Source organism: Scylla paramamosain, chromosome 49 (assembly GCF_035594125.1).
Source record: "Scylla paramamosain isolate STU-SP2022 chromosome 49, ASM3559412v1, whole genome shotgun sequence".
In the NCBI taxonomy this organism is placed as follows: Eukaryota; Metazoa; Arthropoda; class Malacostraca; order Decapoda; family Portunidae; genus Scylla; species Scylla paramamosain.
In genome coordinates, this window is record NC_087199.1 from 3,105,126 (window position 1) to 3,127,500 (window position 22,375).

General features: G+C 44.9%; 1 protein-coding gene across 1 annotated transcript in view; it reads left to right on the plus strand.

Annotated features, from left to right (window-relative positions):
- The window catches only part of LOC135095484 (protein mahjong-like), a 44,046-nt gene that overhangs the window by 6,831 nt on the left and 14,840 nt on the right, over positions 1–22,375 (plus strand). The window contains exons 3-17 of the mRNA XM_063996333.1: positions 1,357–1,587; positions 3,084–3,279; positions 3,592–3,798; positions 4,237–4,622; positions 6,432–6,611; positions 7,255–7,488; positions 8,587–8,817; positions 10,134–10,300; positions 14,082–14,205; positions 14,609–14,740; positions 16,758–16,901; positions 18,584–18,737; positions 20,335–20,483; positions 20,755–21,021; positions 21,316–21,366. Of these exons, the coding sequence (XP_063852403.1) occupies positions 1,357–1,587; positions 3,084–3,279; positions 3,592–3,798; positions 4,237–4,622; positions 6,432–6,611; positions 7,255–7,488; positions 8,587–8,817; positions 10,134–10,300; positions 14,082–14,205; positions 14,609–14,740; positions 16,758–16,901; positions 18,584–18,737; positions 20,335–20,483; positions 20,755–21,021; positions 21,316–21,366 (2,853 nt within the window). The remainder of the gene's footprint in view (positions 1–1,356; positions 1,588–3,083; positions 3,280–3,591; positions 3,799–4,236; positions 4,623–6,431; positions 6,612–7,254; positions 7,489–8,586; positions 8,818–10,133; positions 10,301–14,081; positions 14,206–14,608; positions 14,741–16,757; positions 16,902–18,583; positions 18,738–20,334; positions 20,484–20,754; positions 21,022–21,315; positions 21,367–22,375) is intronic.

Sequence of the window (22,375 nt, forward strand, 5' to 3'; positions counted from 1 at the left end):
TCAACAAACTTTTATTACAAGTTTGAATGGAATTAATTCATGAAAGATGAGGTATTGTGAGACAAATTTTGCCAAACTTTTTGGTGCCATTGGCCACTGCCTCTCTTGCATTAAAAAAAAAAGAAGAAAAACTGGTCCAACCTAACCAAACCTAACCTTACTTAAAGGGGTTACTTACTCAAAGTTATTTTCTGATGAATCTTTTAGGAATGGACAAAATTATTATTATTATTTATTTATTTATTTTTTTTTTTTTTTTTGGGGGGGCTCAACACGCTGGAATGCCACGCACTGCCTTGTGTTGAAGCTTGTGTTTGTGGAATTTAGAAGACAGAGCTCCTGTGAGAGATGTTGATGCCCCAGTGCATTGTGCCACGTCCACCTGACTCGCTGACACACGTGGCGTGTCTCAGAGCTTGCACGTACAGAAAATTTGCTTTTAGAAACTGTTTTTTCCTCTGTAAATTTTGTTATGCACCATTCCAGTGTCCTCTCAAGCCAGCTGCCACTCTGGTGAACCAGGTGGTAGGCGGCCACAGTACTCATCCAGGTGTGTCAGGGAGGGTGATCCTCACCTGGGTGTGTCAGGGAAGGTGTTCCTCACCCAGGTGTGTCGGGGAAGGTGTTCCTCACCCAGGTGTGTCAGGGAAGGTGTTCCTCACCCAGGTGTGTCAGGGAAGGTGTTCCTCACCCAGGTGTGTCGGGGAAGGTGTTCCTCACCCAGGTGTGTCAGGGAAGGTGTTCCTCACCCAGGTGTGTCAGGGAAGGTGTTCCTCACCCAGGTGTGTCAGGGAAGGTGTTTCTCACCCAGGTGTGTCAGGGAAGGTGTTTCTCACTCAGGTGTGTCAGGGAAGGTGTTTCTCACCTGGGTGTGTCAGGGAAGGTGTTTCTCACCTGGGTGTGTCGGGGATTGTGAAAACTGCATCCAAAGGGCAATTTTTGGTATTTATAACATTTTTAAAAATCTGAAAAGAAAACAGGAAAAAATGGATAAAATTATCAGTAAAAAAAATACCTACACATTTTTTAAGGCAAAACAAAATGTAGAAATTTTGTAAATATATATATATATATATATATATATATATATATATATATATATATATATATATATATATATATATATATATATATATATATATATTATGATCAAACTAAAAATAAAGTGTGAAAGAAAATATGTTGTGGTTTGTGAGTCTCCCAAGCACAGTGAGCCAAACTTGATGAAACTCACAATGCCACACAATTCCACCAACAAACAACTCACCAAGACTTGAAAGCAGCAGGCCATGCCGCGTGCCCCAAAGGTGCCCCAGCGGCCTTTCAGCCTTACCTGACCTAAACAACCACCCACAGGACCCGGACCCCTTCGACGACCGCCACCCGATGACCCTGGAGCCAGAGTGTGCACTGGGCCTCATCCTGCGCGCACTCTTTCGCAAGGACACGTTCGTCACCAAGCTGGTCAACCACTACCTGAGAGAGAACTACTTCACCAGCCAGGGACTTATGCAGGACTCCACAGAGCTCAACATTGCTGCCTGTAGACTGCTGCTGGATATCCTGTATGGCTTAGATATCCCCCAGGTGTGTGTGTGTGTGTGTGTGTGTTTACCTAGTTGTATGATGAAGGGTTCGAGCAGGGCTCATAGTGTCTTGTCCAGTGTGTGTGTGTATGTGTGTGTGTGTGTGTGTGTGTGTGTGTGCAGGACTCCACAGAGCTCAATATTGCTGCCTGTAGACTGTTGTTGGATATCCTGTATGGGTTGGATATCCCTCAAGTGTGTGTGTGTGTGTGTGTGTGTGTGTGTGTGTGTGTGTGTGTGTGTGTGTGTGTGTGTGTGTGTGTGTGTGTGTACTTACCTAGTTGTATTGTACAGGACACGAGCCAAGGTTCATTTTGTCCTGTCTCCATAACCATATTTATCCAGAGTTTGTCTATAAACATGTGTACACTGTTTGCCACAACCACCTCTTCCTTCAGACCATTCCAGATTTCAATAGTTCTATAAGGGAAGCTGTATTTCTTGATGTTGCTTGAACATCCACTCTTCTTTATTTTCTTCCCATGCCCCCTCGTCCATCTCTCTCTCCCTCCTCCATCTGTGGTACAAGGTCATTTCAGTCTATTCTTTCTATATTGTTTACTAATTTGTACATTGTTATCAGGTCTCCTCTTTCTCTTCTCTCTTGTAGTGTTGGTAATCCCATCTCTTCAAGTCTTTCTTCATAGCTTAAGTCTTTCAATTCTGCTACCATCTTTGTCACACTCCTCTGTGTGTGTGTGTGTGTGTGTGTTGGATTAGGAGGAGAGGAGAGAAAGAGATGTGTGTGTGTGTGTGTGTGTGTTCCAGCATAAAGGCTGTGAGGTGCAGCAGTGTAGGGAGAGTGTGTCAGTGTTTGTCCAGTCCTTCCTTCACTCTCACCAAACTTTCTCTCTCTCTCTCTCTCTCTCTCTCTCTCTCTCTCTCTCTCTCTCTCTCTCTCTCTCTCTCTCTCTCTCTCTCTCTCTCTCTCTCTCTCTCTCTCTCTCTCTCTCTCTCTCTCTCTCTCTCTCTTCCCTCCCATACAAAACACTTTTCCTTTACTCTTCACACACTGAGCTGCCCTCACCTCGCTCTCCCTTCCCTCTCACCCTCATAAGCAGTGCACCCATCACCTCACATAAGTAATGGATGTAAACCTCATCAAGTTAGGACTAAAAAGAGGCAAGAAGGAATTGGTTCTCAGAGTGGTGGATGAATAGAATGGACTCAGTAGTCAGGCTGTTAGTGGTGAGTTACTAGGGAGCTTTGAAAGACTAGACAAGTGTATGGGTAGGGATGACAGGCAAAAACAGGCAGGCATGTTTTATACAGGGACTGCCACGTGTAGGCCTGATGGCTTCCTGCACCAACCCTTGTGTTCTTGTGTTGTATGTTGTTATGAGCTTTGAAAGACTAGACAAGTGTATGGATGAGGATGACAGGTGGAGACAGGCAGGCATGTTTTATACAGGGACTGCCATGTGTAGGCCTAATGACTTCCTGCACCAACCCTTGTGTTCTTGTGTTCTCACGCCTCCCTCCTCTCTCTTGTGGCAGGTATTTGAAGGGTCAGAGACAACAGTGATATGCCTGTTCTCCTGGGCAGAGAGTGGGCCAGAGCCGCTCAGGACCTACGCCACGGGATTACTGGCTGCTGCGATGGACGTGCCAGAGATTGCCGCCTCCTTCAGAGACTACAACACTCACCTGGTGCCTCTCATGCTGCGGCGGCTGTGGGACCTCAAGGATGAAGGTGTGTGGCCAGCGCCCTGATGTAAGACTTAGCCTGTGCTCTCACCAGTATTCCCAATCTTTCATCACTATTAGCCTATGCTCTCACCAGTATTCCCAGTCTTTCATCACTATTCTGTCCAACTCCCTGATGCAAGAGCTAACCAGTATTCTCAATCTTTCACCACTATTCTGTCCACCTCCCTGATGCAAGAATTAACCAGTATTCTCAGTGTTTCACCACTATTCTATCCATCTCCCTGATGCAAGAGTTAATCAGTATTTTCAATCTTTCATCACTATCACTAACCTAACCAAACCAACCTTTCTGTAGGTGGAGGCGGCGAGGCAGTACAAGGAGTGGAAGGAGGAGGTGGCGGTGGAGTAGGAGGAGGAGGAGGAGGAGAGGCCACAAGTGTACCAGAGCGACCGTTTGCACACCTCAACAAGGAATCCCTGTGCTCCCAAACACGCCCATCACATCCGACTACTAATGGGGAGGAGGCGACACTCAGCCCTCCCTCTCCTAAGAAAGTGAAAGGTGAGAGCAGAGAGTCCAAAGTGAGGCAGGAGTACTTTCTCTCCCCTGATCCCTGTAAAGTGAGGCAGGGGTACTTTCTCTCCACCAGCAGGGGCCTGAGAGAGTGTGAATGAGTGTGACTGTGAGAGTTGTGTGCCATGTCTTGGTTGCCACACTATTTTGGGGGAGACACTCTTACTGTGTGTATGTATGTATGTAATGTAGATTAAGTTATGAGGGTTTTCTAAGTGCTGTAGTGTACGTTATTGGGGTTTTCAAGGATGTAGTAGTAGTTGTAATAATGATAGTTATAATAGTAGTAGTAGTAATAGTAGCAATATTAGTAGTATTATAGTAGTAGTAGCATCAAATAAATTGAATTATTTTACTCCACACACACACACACACACACACACACACACACCAAACCTAACCTAACCAAAACCTTATAAATCACAGGCACCACCACCACCACCACCATCACCACAAGCCCCACCACCACCACCACCACCACCATTAACAACAACAACAATAACAACAACAACAACACAGTGTCTCCAGCAGCAACAAGCACCACCACCACCACCACCGTGTCAACCCCCACAAAGAATGCCAACTCAAGTGGAACTTTCAACATCTTCGGGTCACCTAAGTCTGCGTCCAAAGGGACCATTGGCATCGGAGGGGAGGTGTCAGAGCTCCTGCTGAATTCGGACTGTTCGAACTCGTCTTGGGCAGAGATGGGAAGCTATATTGTGGGCACCTACCAGATGTATCCTGTAACACGTGACACACAGCAGATGTTTATTCTCAAGTACCTGAGGCCAATTGGGGAGTATCAGGAGGTGAGGAGTGTGTGTGTGTGTGTGTGTGTGTGTGTGTGTGTGTGTGTAAGAGTTTCTTTGCATGTTTTACTGCTCTCATTGCATTGCTTTCAAAAGGCTGTAGTGGAAGTTACTGGGTTTTCAAGGGTGTTTTCATAGTTCTATAGTTTAACAGGCTGCTGTGGAAGTTACTGGGGTTTTCAGGGGTGTTTTCAAGGTTCTATAGTTTAACAGGGTGTTGTGGAAGTTACTGGAGTTTTCAAGAGTGTTTTCATGGTTCTGGTGATAGTTAACAGGCTGCAGTGGAAAAGTATGATAATAATATCAATAATAAACACCCTTTTTTTTTTTTTATGTAGGAGGGATTTTTGTTGCCAAGGGCAACAAAAATCCAATAAAAAAAAAACAGAGATGCCCGTCCCAGAAAAGGGTCCAAAGTGGTAGTAAAAAATTGAAGGATAAGTGTGTTGAAACCTCCCTCTTGAAGGAGTTCAAGTCATAGGAAGGTGGAAATACAGAAACAGGCAGGGAGTTCCAGAGTTTACCAGAGAAAGGGATGAATGATTGAGAATACTGGTTAACTCTTGTGTTAGAGAGGTGGACAGAATAGGGGTGAGAAAAATAAGAAAGTCTTGTGCAGCGAGGCCGCGGGAGAAGGGAAGGCATGCAGTTAGCAAGATCAGAAGAGCAGTTAGCATGAAAATAGCGGTAGAAGACAGCTAGAGATGCAACATTGCGGCAGTGAGAGAGAGACTGAAGACAGTCAGTTAGAGGAGAGGAGTTGATGAGACGAAAAGCTTTTGATTCCACCCTGTCTAGAAGAGTAGTATGAGTGGAACCCCCCCAGGCATGTGAAGCATACTTCATACATGGACGGATAAGGCCCTTGTACAGAGTTAGCTGCTGGGGGGGGGTGAGAAAAACTGGCGGAGACATCTCAGAATGCATAACTTCATAGAAGCTGTTTTAGCTAGAGATGAAATGTGAAGTTTCCAGTTCAGATTATAAGTAAAGGATAGACTGAGGATGTTCTGTGTAGAAGAGGGGGACAGTTGAGTGTCTTTGAAGAAGAGTGGATAGTTGTCTGGAAGGTTGTGTTGAGTTAATAGATAGAAGAATTGAGTTTTTGAGGCATTGAACAATACCAAGTTTGCTCTGCCCCAATCAGAAATTTTAGAAAGATCAGAAGTCAGGCGTTCTGTGGCTTCCCTGCGTGAAATGTTTGCTTCCTGAAGGGTTGGACATCTATGAAAAGACGTGGAAAAGTGCAGGGTGGTATCATCAGCGTGGGAGTGGATGGGACAAGAAGTTTGGTTTAGAGGGTCATTGATGAATAATAAGAAGAGAGTGGGTGACAGGACACAACCCTGAGGAACACCACTGTTAATAGATTTAGGAGAAGAACAGTGACTGTCTACCACAGCAGCAATAGAACGGTTAGAAAGGAAACTGGAGATGAAGTTACAGAGAGAAGGATAGAAGCCATAGGAAGGTAGTTTGGAAATCAAAGCTTTGTGCCAGACTCTATCAAAGGCTTTTGATATGTCCAAGGCACCAAATGTTGAAATGTTTTGGGTTAGGTTAGGTTATTGGGGTTATTAGGGTGTGTTTGGGGAAGATTTGGGTGTGTTTTGAAGTGCAAAGGTGTTTTGTATGGTTTGGGTTGTTTTGGGGACATGTGGGTGTATTCAGAATGGTTTTAGTGTCTTTGGGCATGTAGAAATAAAAATAGAAGAATAATGACCACTACCACCACCAACCTCATGCACCCTCTCTCTCTCTCTCTCTCTCTCTCTCTCTCTCTCCCCCCCTCTCCCTTCTCTCATACAGTCACTGGGTCACGTGTATGAGTACCACGCGCTGGAGCTCATCATTCACTACATGCAGGTGCGGCGGGTGGGCAATGCGCGCCTCTCCTTCGAGGGACTGCGCTTCCTCGGCTCCCTGCTCTTCCACAAAAAGTTCTGCCTGGAGTTTGTCAATATGGGTGGCATCCAGGAGCTGCTGAAGGTGAGTGGTGGTGGCAGCAGGTTGTTGTAGGAGTGTTAACCCTTTGTCTGCCACCTGGTACACCTTTCCCTAATCATCAGTCACTCTGAAATGCCTCTACTTGTTCCACACCCACACCCAATCTTTGAACTGGGAAGAAATTGCAAAATGTGGTATTTTTCATTACTGGCTTTCCTGTAGATGATTGTAAAGATTCCACGCATTGCTTCTGCTGCTGCCAGTTGTGTCTTGATGCACTGAAAGGCTTGAGGCAGTGTCACACAGCAAATTTCTCACTTTTTTTTTTTTTTTTTTTTTTTTTTTTTTTTTTTTTTTTAGATGGGTTGAACCCATCATCAAGTTGAAAGCTATTAAAAAGAAGAAAAAAAACATGCAGTTGTGCATAATAACATAATTTTGGAATAATTAAGGCAAAATAAACTGGTTGAATAGGTGCTGGCTGGGGGTTATTGTTGCTGGAATGATGAGGCATGTTTGGAGGTGTTTTGGGGGTGTTTGGAAGTGTTTGGGAGTGTTTGTGTGTGTTTTGGTGTGTTTTGGAGTGTTTTGGTGTGTTTTGGAGTGTTTGGGTGTGCTTGTAGTGGGCATGGTAGGCAGCACCAATAAAACCAACATTCCCTCCCACTCTCACTCTCTCCTCTAGGTGCCACGGCCGTCCCTCCCAGCGGATGGCGTGGCGCTGTGCCTGTGGTATCTGGCATACTGCGAGGAGGCGGTGGAGCGCATCTGCCTGCTGCCGGAGCGCACAGTGCGGGAGGTGACCTGCTATGCGCTGTGGCTGCTGGAGTGCGCCCACCACTCCTCCCGCACCCATGCTGTCATGTTCTTCGGCATGGTGTTCAGGTTCCGCACCCTGCTGGACCACTTCGACAAGCAGGTGACAGGTTGCACAGAGTGGTTGATGAACAGAATGGGTTCAGTTGTCAGGCTGTCAGTGCTGAATCAATAAGGAGCTGTGAAAGACTAGACAAGTGTATGGATGGGGATGACAGGTGGAGACAGGCAGGCATGTTTTATACAGGGACTGTCACGTGTAGGCCTGATGGCTTCCTGCACCAACCCTTGTGTTCTTGTGTTGTATGTTGTTCTGAGCTGTGAAAGACTAGACAAGTGTATGGATGGGTATGACAGATGGAAACAGGCAGGCATGTTTTATACAGGGACTGCCGCGTGGAGGCCTGATGGCTTCCTGCACCAACCCTTGTGTTCTTGTGTTGTATGTTGTTATGTACACTTGTTGAAGGAAAATTATGTACAGGGTGTCAACACTGGTGTTTGGTGTTGTGTCTGCACCCTGCTTCACCACCTCATTCAGCAGGTGACAAGGGCCTCTCTCAGCACTGCATGGATGGGGAACACTAGTAACAAATTGGCTTTGAAAAAATAATATCAGCAATTCTCCCAGTAGATAAATGCAAGGAATTTGCAAAACTTGATGGCTGTTCAAGGTGTTCACTTGTTAACCCCTAAAGCCTGAGTGGCTCCTTGGAACTTACTGAAGTGGTTCATTTCAACTCCAAATTGTACAAAACTAGATACTTTAAGACCAAGAATTTTGCCAGACACAACACAGCTCACTGATTAAGACAGCACTCATGAAGCTTTGTAAAATTGTATAATCTTAGCCCACAATGAGAGTATAAGACTTAACAGACTCAGAGGGCTAAGGAAGGTCAGGTGCCAGGTGTGTTCATGCTTGCTTGGTGCTCTGTCTGCACCTTGCTCCTCCCACAGGCAGGCCACACACCTCTTCCTGGTGCAGTGCAAGCAGGTGGCAGAACTCTCCCAAGGCAAATTATCCCCAAAACAATTCTCCTTGTTCTTGGCCTGATGAATCCCTGCTGGTCCACCTGACACACACACTTAGCCACACCACATACACCACACACTGCTGGCCTCCTGTGTGCCGCCTCACCTCACACCTCAGACTCCTTGCATTCTTACTGACTTGTTCTCTGTGGCTTGGTGTTCCCAGGACGGGCTGCGCAAGCTGCTGAACCTGCTGTCCACACTGCCACTGCTGCAGGAGACATGGGAGCCGGAGCACCTGGAGAACTCTGCCTCTACGGATACCATGGCCTGGCAGACAGTGAAGCAGGTGTGCCTGAGCCTTAAGCAGTACTTCGAGGCCCACCTGGCCCTCAAGGTGCAGCACCTCCAGCGCATCTCTTCCATCCACCCGCAGCCCTCCACGCCGCCCTATAAGGTGAGAAGGAGCACTCAGGGGTTTTGTTAGTGACTATGGGATATTTGGCTGTCTGTCCCTGGATTGATTCTATCAACCTACCTGATGCAAAAGTTAACCAGTATTCTCAATCTTTCTACACTATTCTGTCCACCTCCCTGATGCAAGAGTTAACCAGTATTCTCAATCTTTCACCACTATTCTATCCACCTCCCTAATGCAAGAGTTAACCAGTATTCTCAATCTTTCATCACTATTCTGTCCACCTCCCTGATGCAAGGGTTAACCAGTATTCTCAATCTTTCAACACTATTCTGTCCACCTCTCTAATGCAAGAGTTAACCAGTATTCTCATTCTTTCTTCCCCTTTTCTGGCAAACTCCTGAACTCCCTGCCTGTTTCTGTATTTCCCCCCTGCTATAACTTGAACTCGTGTCAGGAGGGATGCTTCAACACAGTTTTGGATGACCCTTTTGGGAGTTTTCTTTAGGGGCCAGCACCAGCAACTCTCACACTCGCCATTACTGTAACTCTTTCTCAGCAACTTTCATCTCTGCCTACAATCCAGCATCACTTTCAGCACCTTGGTATATAGATAGATAGACTTCCTTCCTCCACTCACCCACTCATCCATCCCACACTCCACCAGACTTTCTGCACATCAGAGGATGTGGTGGAGGTGACTACTTGTACTGCTACTGCCTTCCTTGCTTCCCTTCCTTCATTCACTCTTTCAAAAGGCTCTTCTACTGCCTTCCTTGCTTCCCTTCCTTCATTCACTCTTTCAAAAGGCTCTTCTACTGCCTTCCTTGCTACCCTTCCTTCATTCACTCTTTCAAAAGGCTCTAGTTGTAGTGACATGGGTATTTAAGGATGTTTTTGAGGTTCTAGTGAGAGATAAGAAAATTTTTACATTATCAACAAGAGAAACACTCCTTCAAAAGGCAATGGTTGAAGTGATATAGGTTTTTAAAGGTATTTTATGGTTGTAGTGACAGATTAACAAGATTTCTATAGTGTGAACAGGAGAAACACTCTTGGTACCTCATCTAATCATCTCTGTGGCTTCTGAAAATAGTCAGGATGATGATGATGATAGCAATGTGTGGTGGTGATGGTGGTTGTGAGACAGAACCCCCCCACCCCCCCACTCTGAAACACTGCTCTCTCACCACAATTCATATGCAAGGCCACAGAGACGACTAGCTGGGTTCTCAAGGGTGTTTCTCCTGTTTGTAATGCAGAAAGCTTGTTAACCTGTCACCAGAACTGTAAAAATACCCTTTAAAAACCTGTGTGTCTATAGTCCCTCCCTCCACTCCTCCACTCTTCCACAGGCCTTCAATGTGTCGGAGGAGGTGGTGGAGGCCAGCGTGGAGTACCTCTTGGCTTACCTGCCAGCACGGTCACACTGGCGGCCGGTTGACAACTTCCTGGCACTCAAAGGGCTGCCATTGCTCCTCCAGTTGGTGGCCATGGTGGTGAGCGACTCCCTCACCCCAAAGTAAGTACTGTGGGAGGTTAGGTTTGGTAAGGAAGTGTGAGCATGAATTGGGAAGGGTTTGGATTAGTGAAGTTAGGATGGGTTAGGTTTGGGTGTGTTAGGGAGGGTGTGGGATAGGTATGAATAAATTAGGTTAGGTTAGGATGAGTTATGAAGTGTTTGGAGTGGTGTAGAGTGCTTAGAGTTTGGAGTGCTGGGATGATAAATAGGTTGGGGAAGGTTATATAGGTTAGGATTGGTTAGGTTAGGTTCAAATGGATGGAGAAGGCTTTGGTGGAAGTGAAGGTGGGTGGGTTAGGTTGGGAAGGGTGTAGAAGTCCTGGGGTGATGAATTGGATAGGTTAAAGGTTACATAGGTTTGGTTAGATTAGGTTAGGTTAGGAATGGGATAGAAGTTCTGTGATGATGAATTGGATAGGTTGAAGGTTACATACAGTTACAGTAGCCCCTTTTCTGTTCCCTTGTACTTTCTCTGTCCTCATTTTCGATCTAAAGCTGGATGCTGTGTTTATGTGCGCAATGACTTAACCTGCTCTCTTGCCCACGCTCTTGAATCTTCCGAGTTTTCTACCATCTGGCTATGACTACAGAGTCACTCTCAAACTAAATTTATCTGTGCTGTATACCTCTCACCTAACTCCTCTGACTATAAGAAATTCTTTGACTACTTAACTTCCAAAGTGGAGCACATTCTGACTCTCTTCCCTTTTGCAGAGATCTCCATTCTTGGAGACTTCAATGTTCACCACCAGCTTTGGCTTTCCTCTCCCTTCACTGACCATCCTGGTGAACTAGCCTTCAACTTTGCTATCCTCCACGACCTAGAGCAATTGGTGCAACACCCTACTTGTATTCCTGACTGTCTTGGAGATACGCCCAACATTCTTGACCTTTTCCTGACCTTTAATCCTGCTTATGCTGTCGCCCTTTCTTCTCCATTGGGCTCCTCCGATCACAATCTCATATCTGTATCTTGTCCTGTCGCTCCAATCCCTCCTCAGGATCCTCCTAAGCGAAGCTGCCTCTGGCGTTTTGCCTCTGCTAGTTGGGGGGACCTGAGGAGGTATTTTGCTGATTTTCCTTGGAATGACTACTGCTTCCGTGTCAGAGACCCGTCTTTGTGTGCTGAGCGCATAACAGAGGTGATAGTGTCTGGCATGGAGGCGTACATTCCTCACTCTTTTTCTCGTCCTAAACCTTCCAAACCTTGGTTTAACACAGCTTGTTCTCGTGCTATACATGATAGAGAGGTGGCCCACAAAAGGTACTTAAGCCTTCCATCACCAGAATCTCATGCACTTTATATTTCTGCCCAGAACCATGCCAAGTCTATTCTCCAACTAGCCAAAAACTCCTTCATTAATAGAAAGTGTCAAAATCTTTCAAGATCTAACTCCCCTCGTGACTTCTGGCATCTAGCCAAAAATATCTCCAATAACTTTGCTTCTTCATCTTTCCCTCCTTTATTTCAACCAGATGGCACCACTGCTATCACATCTATTTCTAAAGCTGAACTCTTCACTCAAACCTTTGCTAAAAACTCTACCTTGGACGATTCTCTCCTCCACCCTCTGACTACTTCATGCCACCCATTAAAATTCTTCGCAATGATGTTTTCCATGCCCTCACTGGCCTAAACCCTCAAGGCTTATGGATCTGATGGGGTCCCTCCTATTGTTCTTGGAAACTGTGCCTCTGTGCTTGCACCTCGCCTAGTCAAACTCTTTCAGCTCTGTCTGTCAACATCTACCTTTCCTTCTTGCTGGAAGTTTGCCTACATTCAGCCTGTTCTTAAAAAGGGTGACCGTTCTAATCCCTCAAACTACCGTCCTATTGCTTTAATTTCCTGCCTATCTAAAGTTTTTGAATCTAACCTCAACAGAAATATTCTTAAACATCTATCTCTTCACAACCTTCTATCTGATCGCCAGTATGGGTTCCATCAAGGCCACTCTACTGGTGATCTGGCTTTCCTTACTGAGTCTTGGTCATCCTCTTTTAGAGATTTTGGTGAAACTTTTGCTGTTGCCTTGGACATATCAAAAACTTTTGATAGAGTCTGGCACAAAGCTTTCATTTCCAAACTACCCTCCTACAGCTTCTATCCTTCTCTCTGTAACTTCATCTCAAGTTTCCTTTGACCGCTCTATTGCTGCTGTGGTAGACGGTCGCTGTTCTTCTCCTAAATCTATTAACAGTGGTGTTCCTCAGGGTTCTGTCCTGTCACCCTCTCTCTTCTTATTATTCATCAATGACCCTCTAAACCAAACTTCTTGTCCTATCCACTCCTACGCTGATGATACCACTCTGCACTTTTCCACATCTTTTCATAGACGTCCAACCCTTCAGGAGGTAAACATTTCACGCAGGGAAGCCACAGAACACTTGACTTCTGATCTTTCTAAAATTTCTGATTGAGGCAGAGCAAACTTGGTATTGTTCAATGCCTCAAAAACTCAATTCCTCCATCTATCAACTCGACACAACCTTCCAGACAACTATCCCCTCTTCTTCAATGACACTCAACTGTCCCCCTCTTCTACACTGAACATCCTCGGTCTGTCCTTTACTTATAATCTGAACTGGAAACTTCACATCTCATCTCTAGCTGAAACAGCTTCTATGAAGTTAGGTGTTCTGAGACGTCTCCGCCAGTTTTTCTCACCCCCCCAGCTGCTAACTCAGTACAAGGGCCTTATCCGTCCATGTATGGAGTATGCTTCACATGTCTGGGGGGGGTTCCACTCATACTGCTCTTCTAGACAGGGTGGAATCAAAAGCTTTTCGTCTCATCAACTCCTCTCCTCTAACTGACTGTCTTCAGCCTCTCTCTAACCGCCGCAATGTTGCATCTCTAGCTGTCTTCTACCGCTATTTTCATGCTAACTGCTCTTCTGATCTTGCTAACTGCATGCCTCCCCTTCTCCCGCAGCCTCACTGCACAAGACTCTTCTTTCTCTCACCCCTATTCTGTCCACCTTCTCTAATGCAGGAGTTAACCAGTATTCTCAATCATTCATCCCTTTCTCTGGTAAACTCTGGAACTCCCTGCCTGCTTCTGTATTTCCACCTTCCTATGACTTGAATTCCTTCAAGAGGGAGGTTTCAAGACACTTATCCTTCAATTTTTGACCACTGCTTTGACCCTTTTGTGGGACTGCCATTTCAGTGGCCATTTTTTCTATTGGATTTTTGTTGCCCTTGGCCAGTGTCCCTCCCACATAAAAAAAAAAGAAACATAGGTTAGGTTTGGGATAGATAGAGATAGATTGGGAAGGATTTGGATAAGTTAGGAAGGATGTACAAGTGATGGAATGAAATTTCTCTCTCTCTCTCTCTCTCTCTCTCTCTCTCTCTCTCTCTCTCTCTCTCTCTCTCTCTCTCTCTCTCTCTCTCTCTCTCTCTCTCTCTCTCTCTCTCTCTCTCTCTGTCTATTGTACTCTCTCACTGACTCACTAACTCACTCACTCACTCACTCACTCACTCACTCACTCACTCACTCACTCACTCATTTACTTATTCATCTTTTACTCTTTTTTTCTCCTCCTACACACACACACACACACACACACACACACACACACACACACACACACACACACACACACACACACACACACACACACACACACACACACACACACACACACACACACTGTCTTCTTCTTTTTTTTTTTTTACCCAATGTCATTAAACCTTCATATCTCTTACTTTTGTTGTCTTTCCTTTCCATACACACACACACACACACACACACACACATGGTCTCTCCACACTGCAGGGCAGAGACAGGAGTGTTGGCGTTGGACATCTTGTATGTATGCAGTGTGTTGCCAGCAGTCCAGGCAGCGCTGTGTGACAAGACCTCTATCCCCCTTGCTGATGAGCCTGTGCTGGATGCCGAGGTGAGGTACTGCTGCTGCTGGTACTGGTGGTTGTGGTGGTGATGGTGGTGGTGCTGGTAGAACAAGGAGGAAGAGGGTTAAATAAAAAGAAGTAGTAATAGTAGTAGTGGTGGTGGTGGTGGTGGTGGTGGTGGTGGTGGTGGTGTGTTAGAGATAATGAGGTGTGTTTTGAATTACTTAATTGAAAACCCCAGTAACTTCCACTTCAGCCAGTTAAACTATAGAAACATGAAAACATACTTGAAAATTGCAGTAACTTCCACTTCAACCTGTTAAACTATATAACTCTGAAAACATCCTTGAAAGCCCCATTAACTTCCACAACACCCTGTTGAAAGGAGCAAGAGCAGAGGAGCTGGACACCAGAACATTTCTTTTGCTCATACCTCATTGTTGTCAACAGGAGGCGCCGGGCTATGCCATCCTGGTGGCCTGTATACTGGAGAATGTCCAGTCTGCATCGTCCACCTCACCAGCCATACAAAAGGCAGCTCTGCGCACCCTGATCAACTGTCTGTGTGCTCCTATACCCAGGGTGAGTGAGGTGCAGGGTGTCGGGAAATTAGCAGACGTGTTAATGTTGTGTTTCTTTTCATTGTGGGTATGACAGTTGAGAATCCCTTGTCTGAAATTCGTGGGACCAAAAGTGTTGCAGATTTCAGATTTTTCCAGTTATTGGAATATTTTTATTTGGATTTATAAAATGAGACAACTTGGGGAAGGCATCCGAGTCTAAACATGATATCCCTTTACATCTCACTATATGTCTTGTACATGTACCCTGATTGTAGTTTTACAATGGCCACAAAAAAAATATTGACAAAGTGTAAACACAACAGCGTGCCCACAGAGCAAAGCTTGAATGTTCAATTTACAGCCATGGGAGGCATCAAACAGTGGCAAGTTATCTTGCATGGTAATGCATGCCCTGAAGATGCTATGCTCTGTTTTTTAATCACTGAGAGTGAGAATCTTTAGCTTGTAGACTGTCAAGCACAGCAGAGGGAGTTGTCTCTCCTGCACTCCCCTGCCATTTCCCACTTGCCACTACCTTCTCATGTCATCACTCACATTTCATTCTCCTTATATTATGATGAGTCATAGTGAGCTTAACAACCAAGAGAAGAGTGTTTTGATGGCCCTCGTTTGAGAGGGGCTCGGTAATTGTGAACCTGGAGGAAAGATGGGAAGATCAGAGACAGCCGTGATGCAGGTGGCCAAGGCTGCACCAGCACCAGGAACGGCTGTCACTCCCAAGAGAAAGAAAGGCTCTGGACAAAAAAAGAAGACAAACAGGAATAGTGAGTTGATCGGACGTATGCCTTGTAAACACCAAGTTGCTGCGCCCTCTTTCTCTCAGTCAGAAGCGGCTTGTGAGCTGCAGGGCAACAGAGAGTGACCGCTGTTCCAAGCGCTGGTGCAGCCTTCAGCTGCTTCTGATCTTCCTGTCTTCCTTTCAGAATGACAATTACTGAGCTACTCTAAAACAGATGCCGTCACAACACTCTTCTCTTTGTTGTCAAGCTTGCCAGGATGCACTGTAATGTAAGAAGTATTAAACGGGAAGGTCACGGCAAGGGGAAGCGGGCAGGGGAGCGTGAGAGGCATCTCCTCCCACTGTGCCTGACAAAGTTGCCACTCCTTGATACCCTCCATGGCAGTGCATCGAGCAGCGGAGCTTTGGTTTATGGGAACACTGTCATGTTTACATTTTTTTTTTTTTTTTTGTAAACCCTCCCAACACTTTGTGGAAATTTCCATCTGTGTTGTGTCATGACTCCATTAAAAACATTAGGATTTTGGAGGTTTTCAGATTTTGGAATTTTGGATGAAAGATTCTCAGCTGTGTAGGTGTTTTGTTCTCCATTGATTACATAGTGTTCTATTTATACTATTGCAAGAATCATGAATACACCTTTCAAAATGTCAGTACTTTCTACTACAGCCCACTAAACTATAGAACCATGAAAACTATCACTGAAACCATCAAAACACCCTTGAAAACCCCATTAACTTCCACTACAGCCTATTAAACTATCACTGGAATCAGTTAGTATATGAAATTCTCTCTCTCTCTCTCTCTCTCTCTCTCTCTCTCTCTCTCTCATGTTTCTGATCTTTTTTCCAACTATCTCCTTTTCTTTTCATAATTACCATCTTACAAATTGTACTCCATCATATTGTTTGTTATCCTAATTACAATTTTTTCTGTACTGTTTATTCATTTATTATTATTTATTTATTTTATTTTTTCCTCTAACCAATTGATTCCTCTTTTTATGATTATCATCTTAATCTCACAGCATCATATTGTTATTGAAATCAGCTTTTTATTTTATTTTTTTTTCCTACTAATTGTTTTTTCCCCAAACCAGCTCATTCTTCTTTTCTTAATTACCATTATCTTACCCTCTCATATTCACTTTATAGTAATCATTTTTTTCCAGTTTTTCTTTTTTTCTTTCTTTATTTATTTACTTATTTATTTATTTATTTATTTATTTATTTATTTATTTTTTAATCTGACAGCTAACCAATCCTTTGTTCCACAGGGAGGGAGTGGCGCCCTGCACATGTCCACTGCAGGGCTGCATGAGGCTCCAGCACTGGGCAGCCCCTCCAAACGCCCTCGTAGCACAGGGGAGGAGGAGATCAAGAGGGCGTGGGACTGTGTGAGGACCAGCAACGGCATTATGGTGTGTTGACCCCTGTGTGTGCTGTGGGGCCTTGCTGTGGTCTCAGGATTGGAGTGGGTGCAGGGCAGTGGACCAGTGTGTGCTGTAGGGCCTTGCTGTGGGTGGGTGTGGCCAGCTGTGGTGTGCTTAAGCTCCTGTGGTGTAGTAGGGTGGTCCACAAGACTGTCACTTTCCCCAGGGGATGACGGGACTGAGTGTGTGTGTGTGTGTGTGTGTTGTATTTACCTAGTTGTATTTACCTAGTTGTGGCATACAGGAAAAGAGGCATGCTGGTGCTGTCCTGTCTCCATATCTATTTTTACCTAACTTTGTTTTTAAATTCATTTGTTGTATTTTCATCAATGACTTCCCTGTGTAAATCATTCCAGACCTCCATGGTTCTCTGTGGGAAGATATTTTTCTTAACATCTCTTCTACAAGCATCTTTTTTCAGTTTTCTACTATGTTCCCTCAAGCCACTTGCATCCCATGTCATCAAATCCTCCCTGTTCAACTCTTCCATTCCAGTCATCACTCTGTGCAGTGGTCAGCTCATTTCTTTCTCTTCTCTGTTCCAATGTTATAAGACTTAATTAAGACAGTCTTTCTTCACACAGTAGATCCTTCAAACTTGGAGGTCACTTTGTTGTGGCTCTTTGTATTCCTTCTAATTTTATTATAGATTTCTTAGTGCTAGGTGACCACACCACAGCTGCACACTCCAGTCTTGGGTGTATAATCAGTTTTTTATAATTTTTTCATCCAGATGTGTAAATGCTCTCCTTTGTGTGTGTGTGTGTGTGTGTGTGTGTGTGTGGCTTTTGTCTGTGGGATTGCTGGCCCAGTATATAGATAGATAGACAGACTACTACTGTCACTTTTCACCAGGGGCTGATGGGAGCTAAGAGTGTGAATGATGTATTTACCTAGTTGTATTGTACAGGACACGAGCCAAGGTTCATTTTGTCCTGTCTCCATAACCATATTTATCCACAGTTTGTCTATAAACATGTGTACACTGTTTGCCACAACCACCTCTTCCTTCAGACCATTCCAGATTTCAATAGTTCTATAAGGGAAGCTGTATTTCTTGATGTTGCTTGAACATCCACTCTTCTTTATTTTCTTCCCATGCCCCCTCATCCATCTCTCTCTCCCTCCTCCATCTGTGGTACAAGGTCATTTCTGTCTATTCTTTCTATATTGTTTACTAATTTGTACATTGTTATCAGGTCTTCTCTTTCTCTTCTCTCTTGTAGTGTTGGTAATCCCATCTCTTCAAGTCTTTCTTCATAGCTTAAGTCTTTCAATTCTGCTACCATCTTTGTCACACTCCTCTGTATTCTTTCCAGTTTCTATATATCTTTTTTTTCTATGTGGAGCCCAAACTACTGCTGTGTATTCCAGTTTAGGTTGTATCATGCTTGTTATAATTTTCTCCGTCATTTCTTTATCTAAATAGTTAAGTGCCACCCTAATGTTTGTTAACAAGCTGTATGTAGAGCAGAACATTCCATTTATGTGCCTTTCAGGCGATAGTGTGTCCTGGATCATTGCTCACAAATCTTTTTCTTCATTACTTTCATTATTATTTCTCCTCCCTCTGTGTGAGTAGTGTGTGTGATGCTTCCATTTCCTCATGATCTTTGGTGCACATTCCCCCACACACCCATTCCATCACACTGCTCCCTGTGCACCCCCAGTACCTGCTCAACATGCTGCACAAGAGGACACCCATCACAGACGCAGACTGCCTGAGAGGTCTGGCCTGCAGGGTGCTGGTGGGGCTGTCCCGGAGCTTTGCTGCCCGTCAGATCATGAGCAAACTGCCCATCTTCACCTCGGGAAAGTTGCAGTGTGAGTGAATCACCATTTAACTATTTTTTCCTGTTTCCTGTGTTTTTTCTTCACTGTGCTCTTCCTGTCAGGACCCCCAGGGATAGGAGGATATTTCACATGCCTCTCCCCCCGAGAGGAATGTCAGATTACAGGGGCATCCTTCAGTGTTTATTATTTAAAGAGAGTCCTTGGTGCTCGATAGCGAGGACTTGCACGATGCTGCCTTTGCTTGTGCCTGTACATTCCCCTCTGCTGATTTATTTATGTGTTTATTTATTTTATTTTATTCATTTATTTATGTATTTATTTATTTATTTATTTATTTATTTATTTTTATTTATTTATTTATTTATTTTTATTTATTTATTTATTTATTTATTTATTTTTTTTTTTTTTATTTATTTATTTTTTTTAAGTACAGTAGTTGTGCTTTTATGTCCTAGATGATGACTTCACAGTACAGGGGGTCCTGGAGGCACATGGGAGCTGTGTCCCTCCATTGTGGTGACCCAATGGTGGGCATGGGTCAGTCTGAGCCAGCCTGCAGTGTGTGACTTGCTGTGCTGGTGCTGTGATGCTGTGAAGGCGTCATCTGGGACATCAGGCCTTGACTGCTGTGCCAGTCAAAACACACACGAGGTCATACAGCAAATGAAAAACAGTGAAGTCATTCAGTAACACAAACAAACACCATCAAAAGGGAATGTATCCTGGCACCCACTGGTTCCCTCCCCTCTTCAACCCCTTCTCCTTTCTATCACCCTGGGACTCCTCTGTCTCTCCCCTGCAACACCCCCTCCCCTCTTGTTCCTGCCAGTGCCCAGCACTGCTTGCCTGTGGCTGGATGGCTGCAGGGAGGTCAGGAACTGGTGGGTGCCAGTGCAGAGGCACAAGACAGCCAGTGCCAGTGTCATGAACCCAAGACTCCCTGTATTAAATAGACCAACAATATATGTTAAATTTGCCTAAGAAAACAAGAAGTCTCAAGAAAACAACAAAAAAAGTCCTATACACTTCATACATACCCCATATATTGAACACATTTAAAAACAAAAATGTTAAAAGTTAAAACACTGAGTTTAGTCAGAGTCTGATGCAGTACTTTCTTTGGCCAGATGGAAGGAGTGAGCAAGTGGGAGGATGGGGGAGTGAGAGGGAGAGTTGGTAGTGTTTTGTTTTATTTATTTATTTATTTATGAGTGTGCTGAGTTTTTTCTGATTTTTTTTCCTTTTTATGTGAGGATGACACTGACCAAAGAAGAAAAAAGACCCTCTGAGGTGCCAGTCCCCCCAAAAAAGGTCAGAAAGATCATCCATAGTTGAAGGACAAGTGTGTTGCAGCCTCCCTCCTGAAAGAGTTCAAACACACAAAAAACACATGCAAACTCACCCAGTCATGTTCAAACACATCCAAACACACCCAAACAGGTCCACACACACACACACACACACACACACACACACACACACACACACACACACACACACACACACACACACACACACACACACACACACACACACACACACCACCACCACCACCACCACCACCACCACACTCCAGTACAAGCTAACACACACTCTGCCTCTCTCTCTCTCTCTCTCTCTTAAACAGTACTGATGAAGGAGCCAATATTGCAAGACAAGAGAGCAGAGCATGTGAAGTTTCAACGCCATGCACTGGACCTCATCAAAGCAGTGTCTGGGGGCTGGGAACACACTGTGGGGGCTGCTGCTGATGTGTCCATGCAGAGTATACATCGGGTAAGTGTGTGTTGGGGCTGTATGTCCATGTATGGGGTTGTATGTGTATGAGTGAGAGGTGGAAACAGGCAGGTAGGTAGGTGATGTAAAGGGACTGCCACGTGTAGGCCTGATGGCTTCCTGCACCAACCCTTGTGTTCTTGTGTTGCATGTTGTTATGAGCTTTGAAAGACTAGACAAGTGTATGGATGGGCATGACAGGTGGAGACAGGCAGGCCTGTTTTATACAGGGACTGCCACGTCTTTACTGAGCCTTGTGTTCTTCCACCAGGCGGATGTGGTGGCCCAGACCAAGATCCACTACAACAAGAAGCAGTTACTCCAGCTAATCCAGAGCCACCTGGCAGCCGAGGGGTATGATAGTGTGGCCACTGCCCTCCAGCAGGCTGCCCACCTCCCCCCGCTGCCCTCCCACACCGCCATGGGCCCTCCATCCCGCTGCCTCTCCGCCACCCCGTCCTCCTCCACCCGCCCTGCCCCCTCCACAGCCACTGCTGCCTCTGCTGGTGTGGGGTCCAATGTATCGTCGCCCAGAGCGGTGAGTTTTTATTTCTCATTTTTTTTTTATTTTTTTTATTTATTTTTTTTGGGGGGGTGTTTCTCTCTCTCTCTCTCTCTCTCTCTCTCTCTCTCTCTCTCTCTCTCTCTCTCTCTCTCTCTCTCTCTCTCTCTCTCTCTCTCTCTCTCTCTCTCTCTCTCTCTCTCTCTCTCTCTTGTATCTGCCATGAAAATATATATTTAGACAAAAATAACACCAATAATAATAATAATAGTAGGCAGTCTATATATTCATGTGTGACCTGTTCATGTGTGACCTGTTGACCTCTTCCAGTACCAGAGGTCAGGTGGCAATGTGTCCAGGCACCTTTTAATTCGTGTGGGGGTAAGGGAGGGGGAGCGATGACCCCTACCACCTCCACCACCACCACTATCACCACCACCCCCACCATCACCACCACAGCCACCCCTACCTCCATCCACATTAAGATTAACAGGTAAGAGATTGCTACTACTACTACTACTACTACTACTACAGTAAAATCCCTCTCATCCGGCATTCGAGTATCTGGCAGCTTCAAGTATCCGGCACATTTTTCCCCGAGCCTTAAAATCAATAAAAAATCAATGTGTACTCATAAAATCAATTAAAATTCCCACGCGAGGCATACTTTGTCCCCTCGCCACCAGAGCGCACTGCTTCGCGCATCTGCGGCCCACTGCACTGTGTTTACTCAGTGACTCTGTCCTGTGTGTGCACTGTTTATCGCCTGACGCCTTCATCATGCTTAAAGTTGTAGAAAAGAGGAAGCGTGTTGTGCTTACACTTAAGCAGCTGATCAGATCAGCTGATCTTTGTTATGGTAAGATGCGTGAGTGTAGGGTGGTGATTGTGGACATAATTTCACTTCCATTCAAGTATCCAGCAATATTCAAGTATCCGGCATGTCGGCGGTCCTGTTGATGCCGGATAAGAGGGATTTTACTGTACTACTACTACTGCTGTTGCTGCTGCTGCTGCTGCTACTACTACTACTACTACTACTACTACTACTACTACTACTACTACTACTACTACTACTACTACTACTACTACTACTACTACTACTACTACTACTACTACTACTTGTCTGGGCCATCCCATGTGTGATTGCTATCCTGGTATAGAAACAGGTAGACATAGGCAGGCAGATTTAACAATTATCATACCAAATAAATAAATAATAATGATGTGTTTAGTGGAGGAGACAAGGCAGGTATGGTTGATGGAAATCATGTCAATCAACCCTTATAGTGCACAATAAAGTGTATGGGCAGTATTAAGCTTTTGTACATACATTTTGTGGTTGACGTTAACAGTGTCCCCTTTTATTACTTTAGTGTTCAGCCAAATT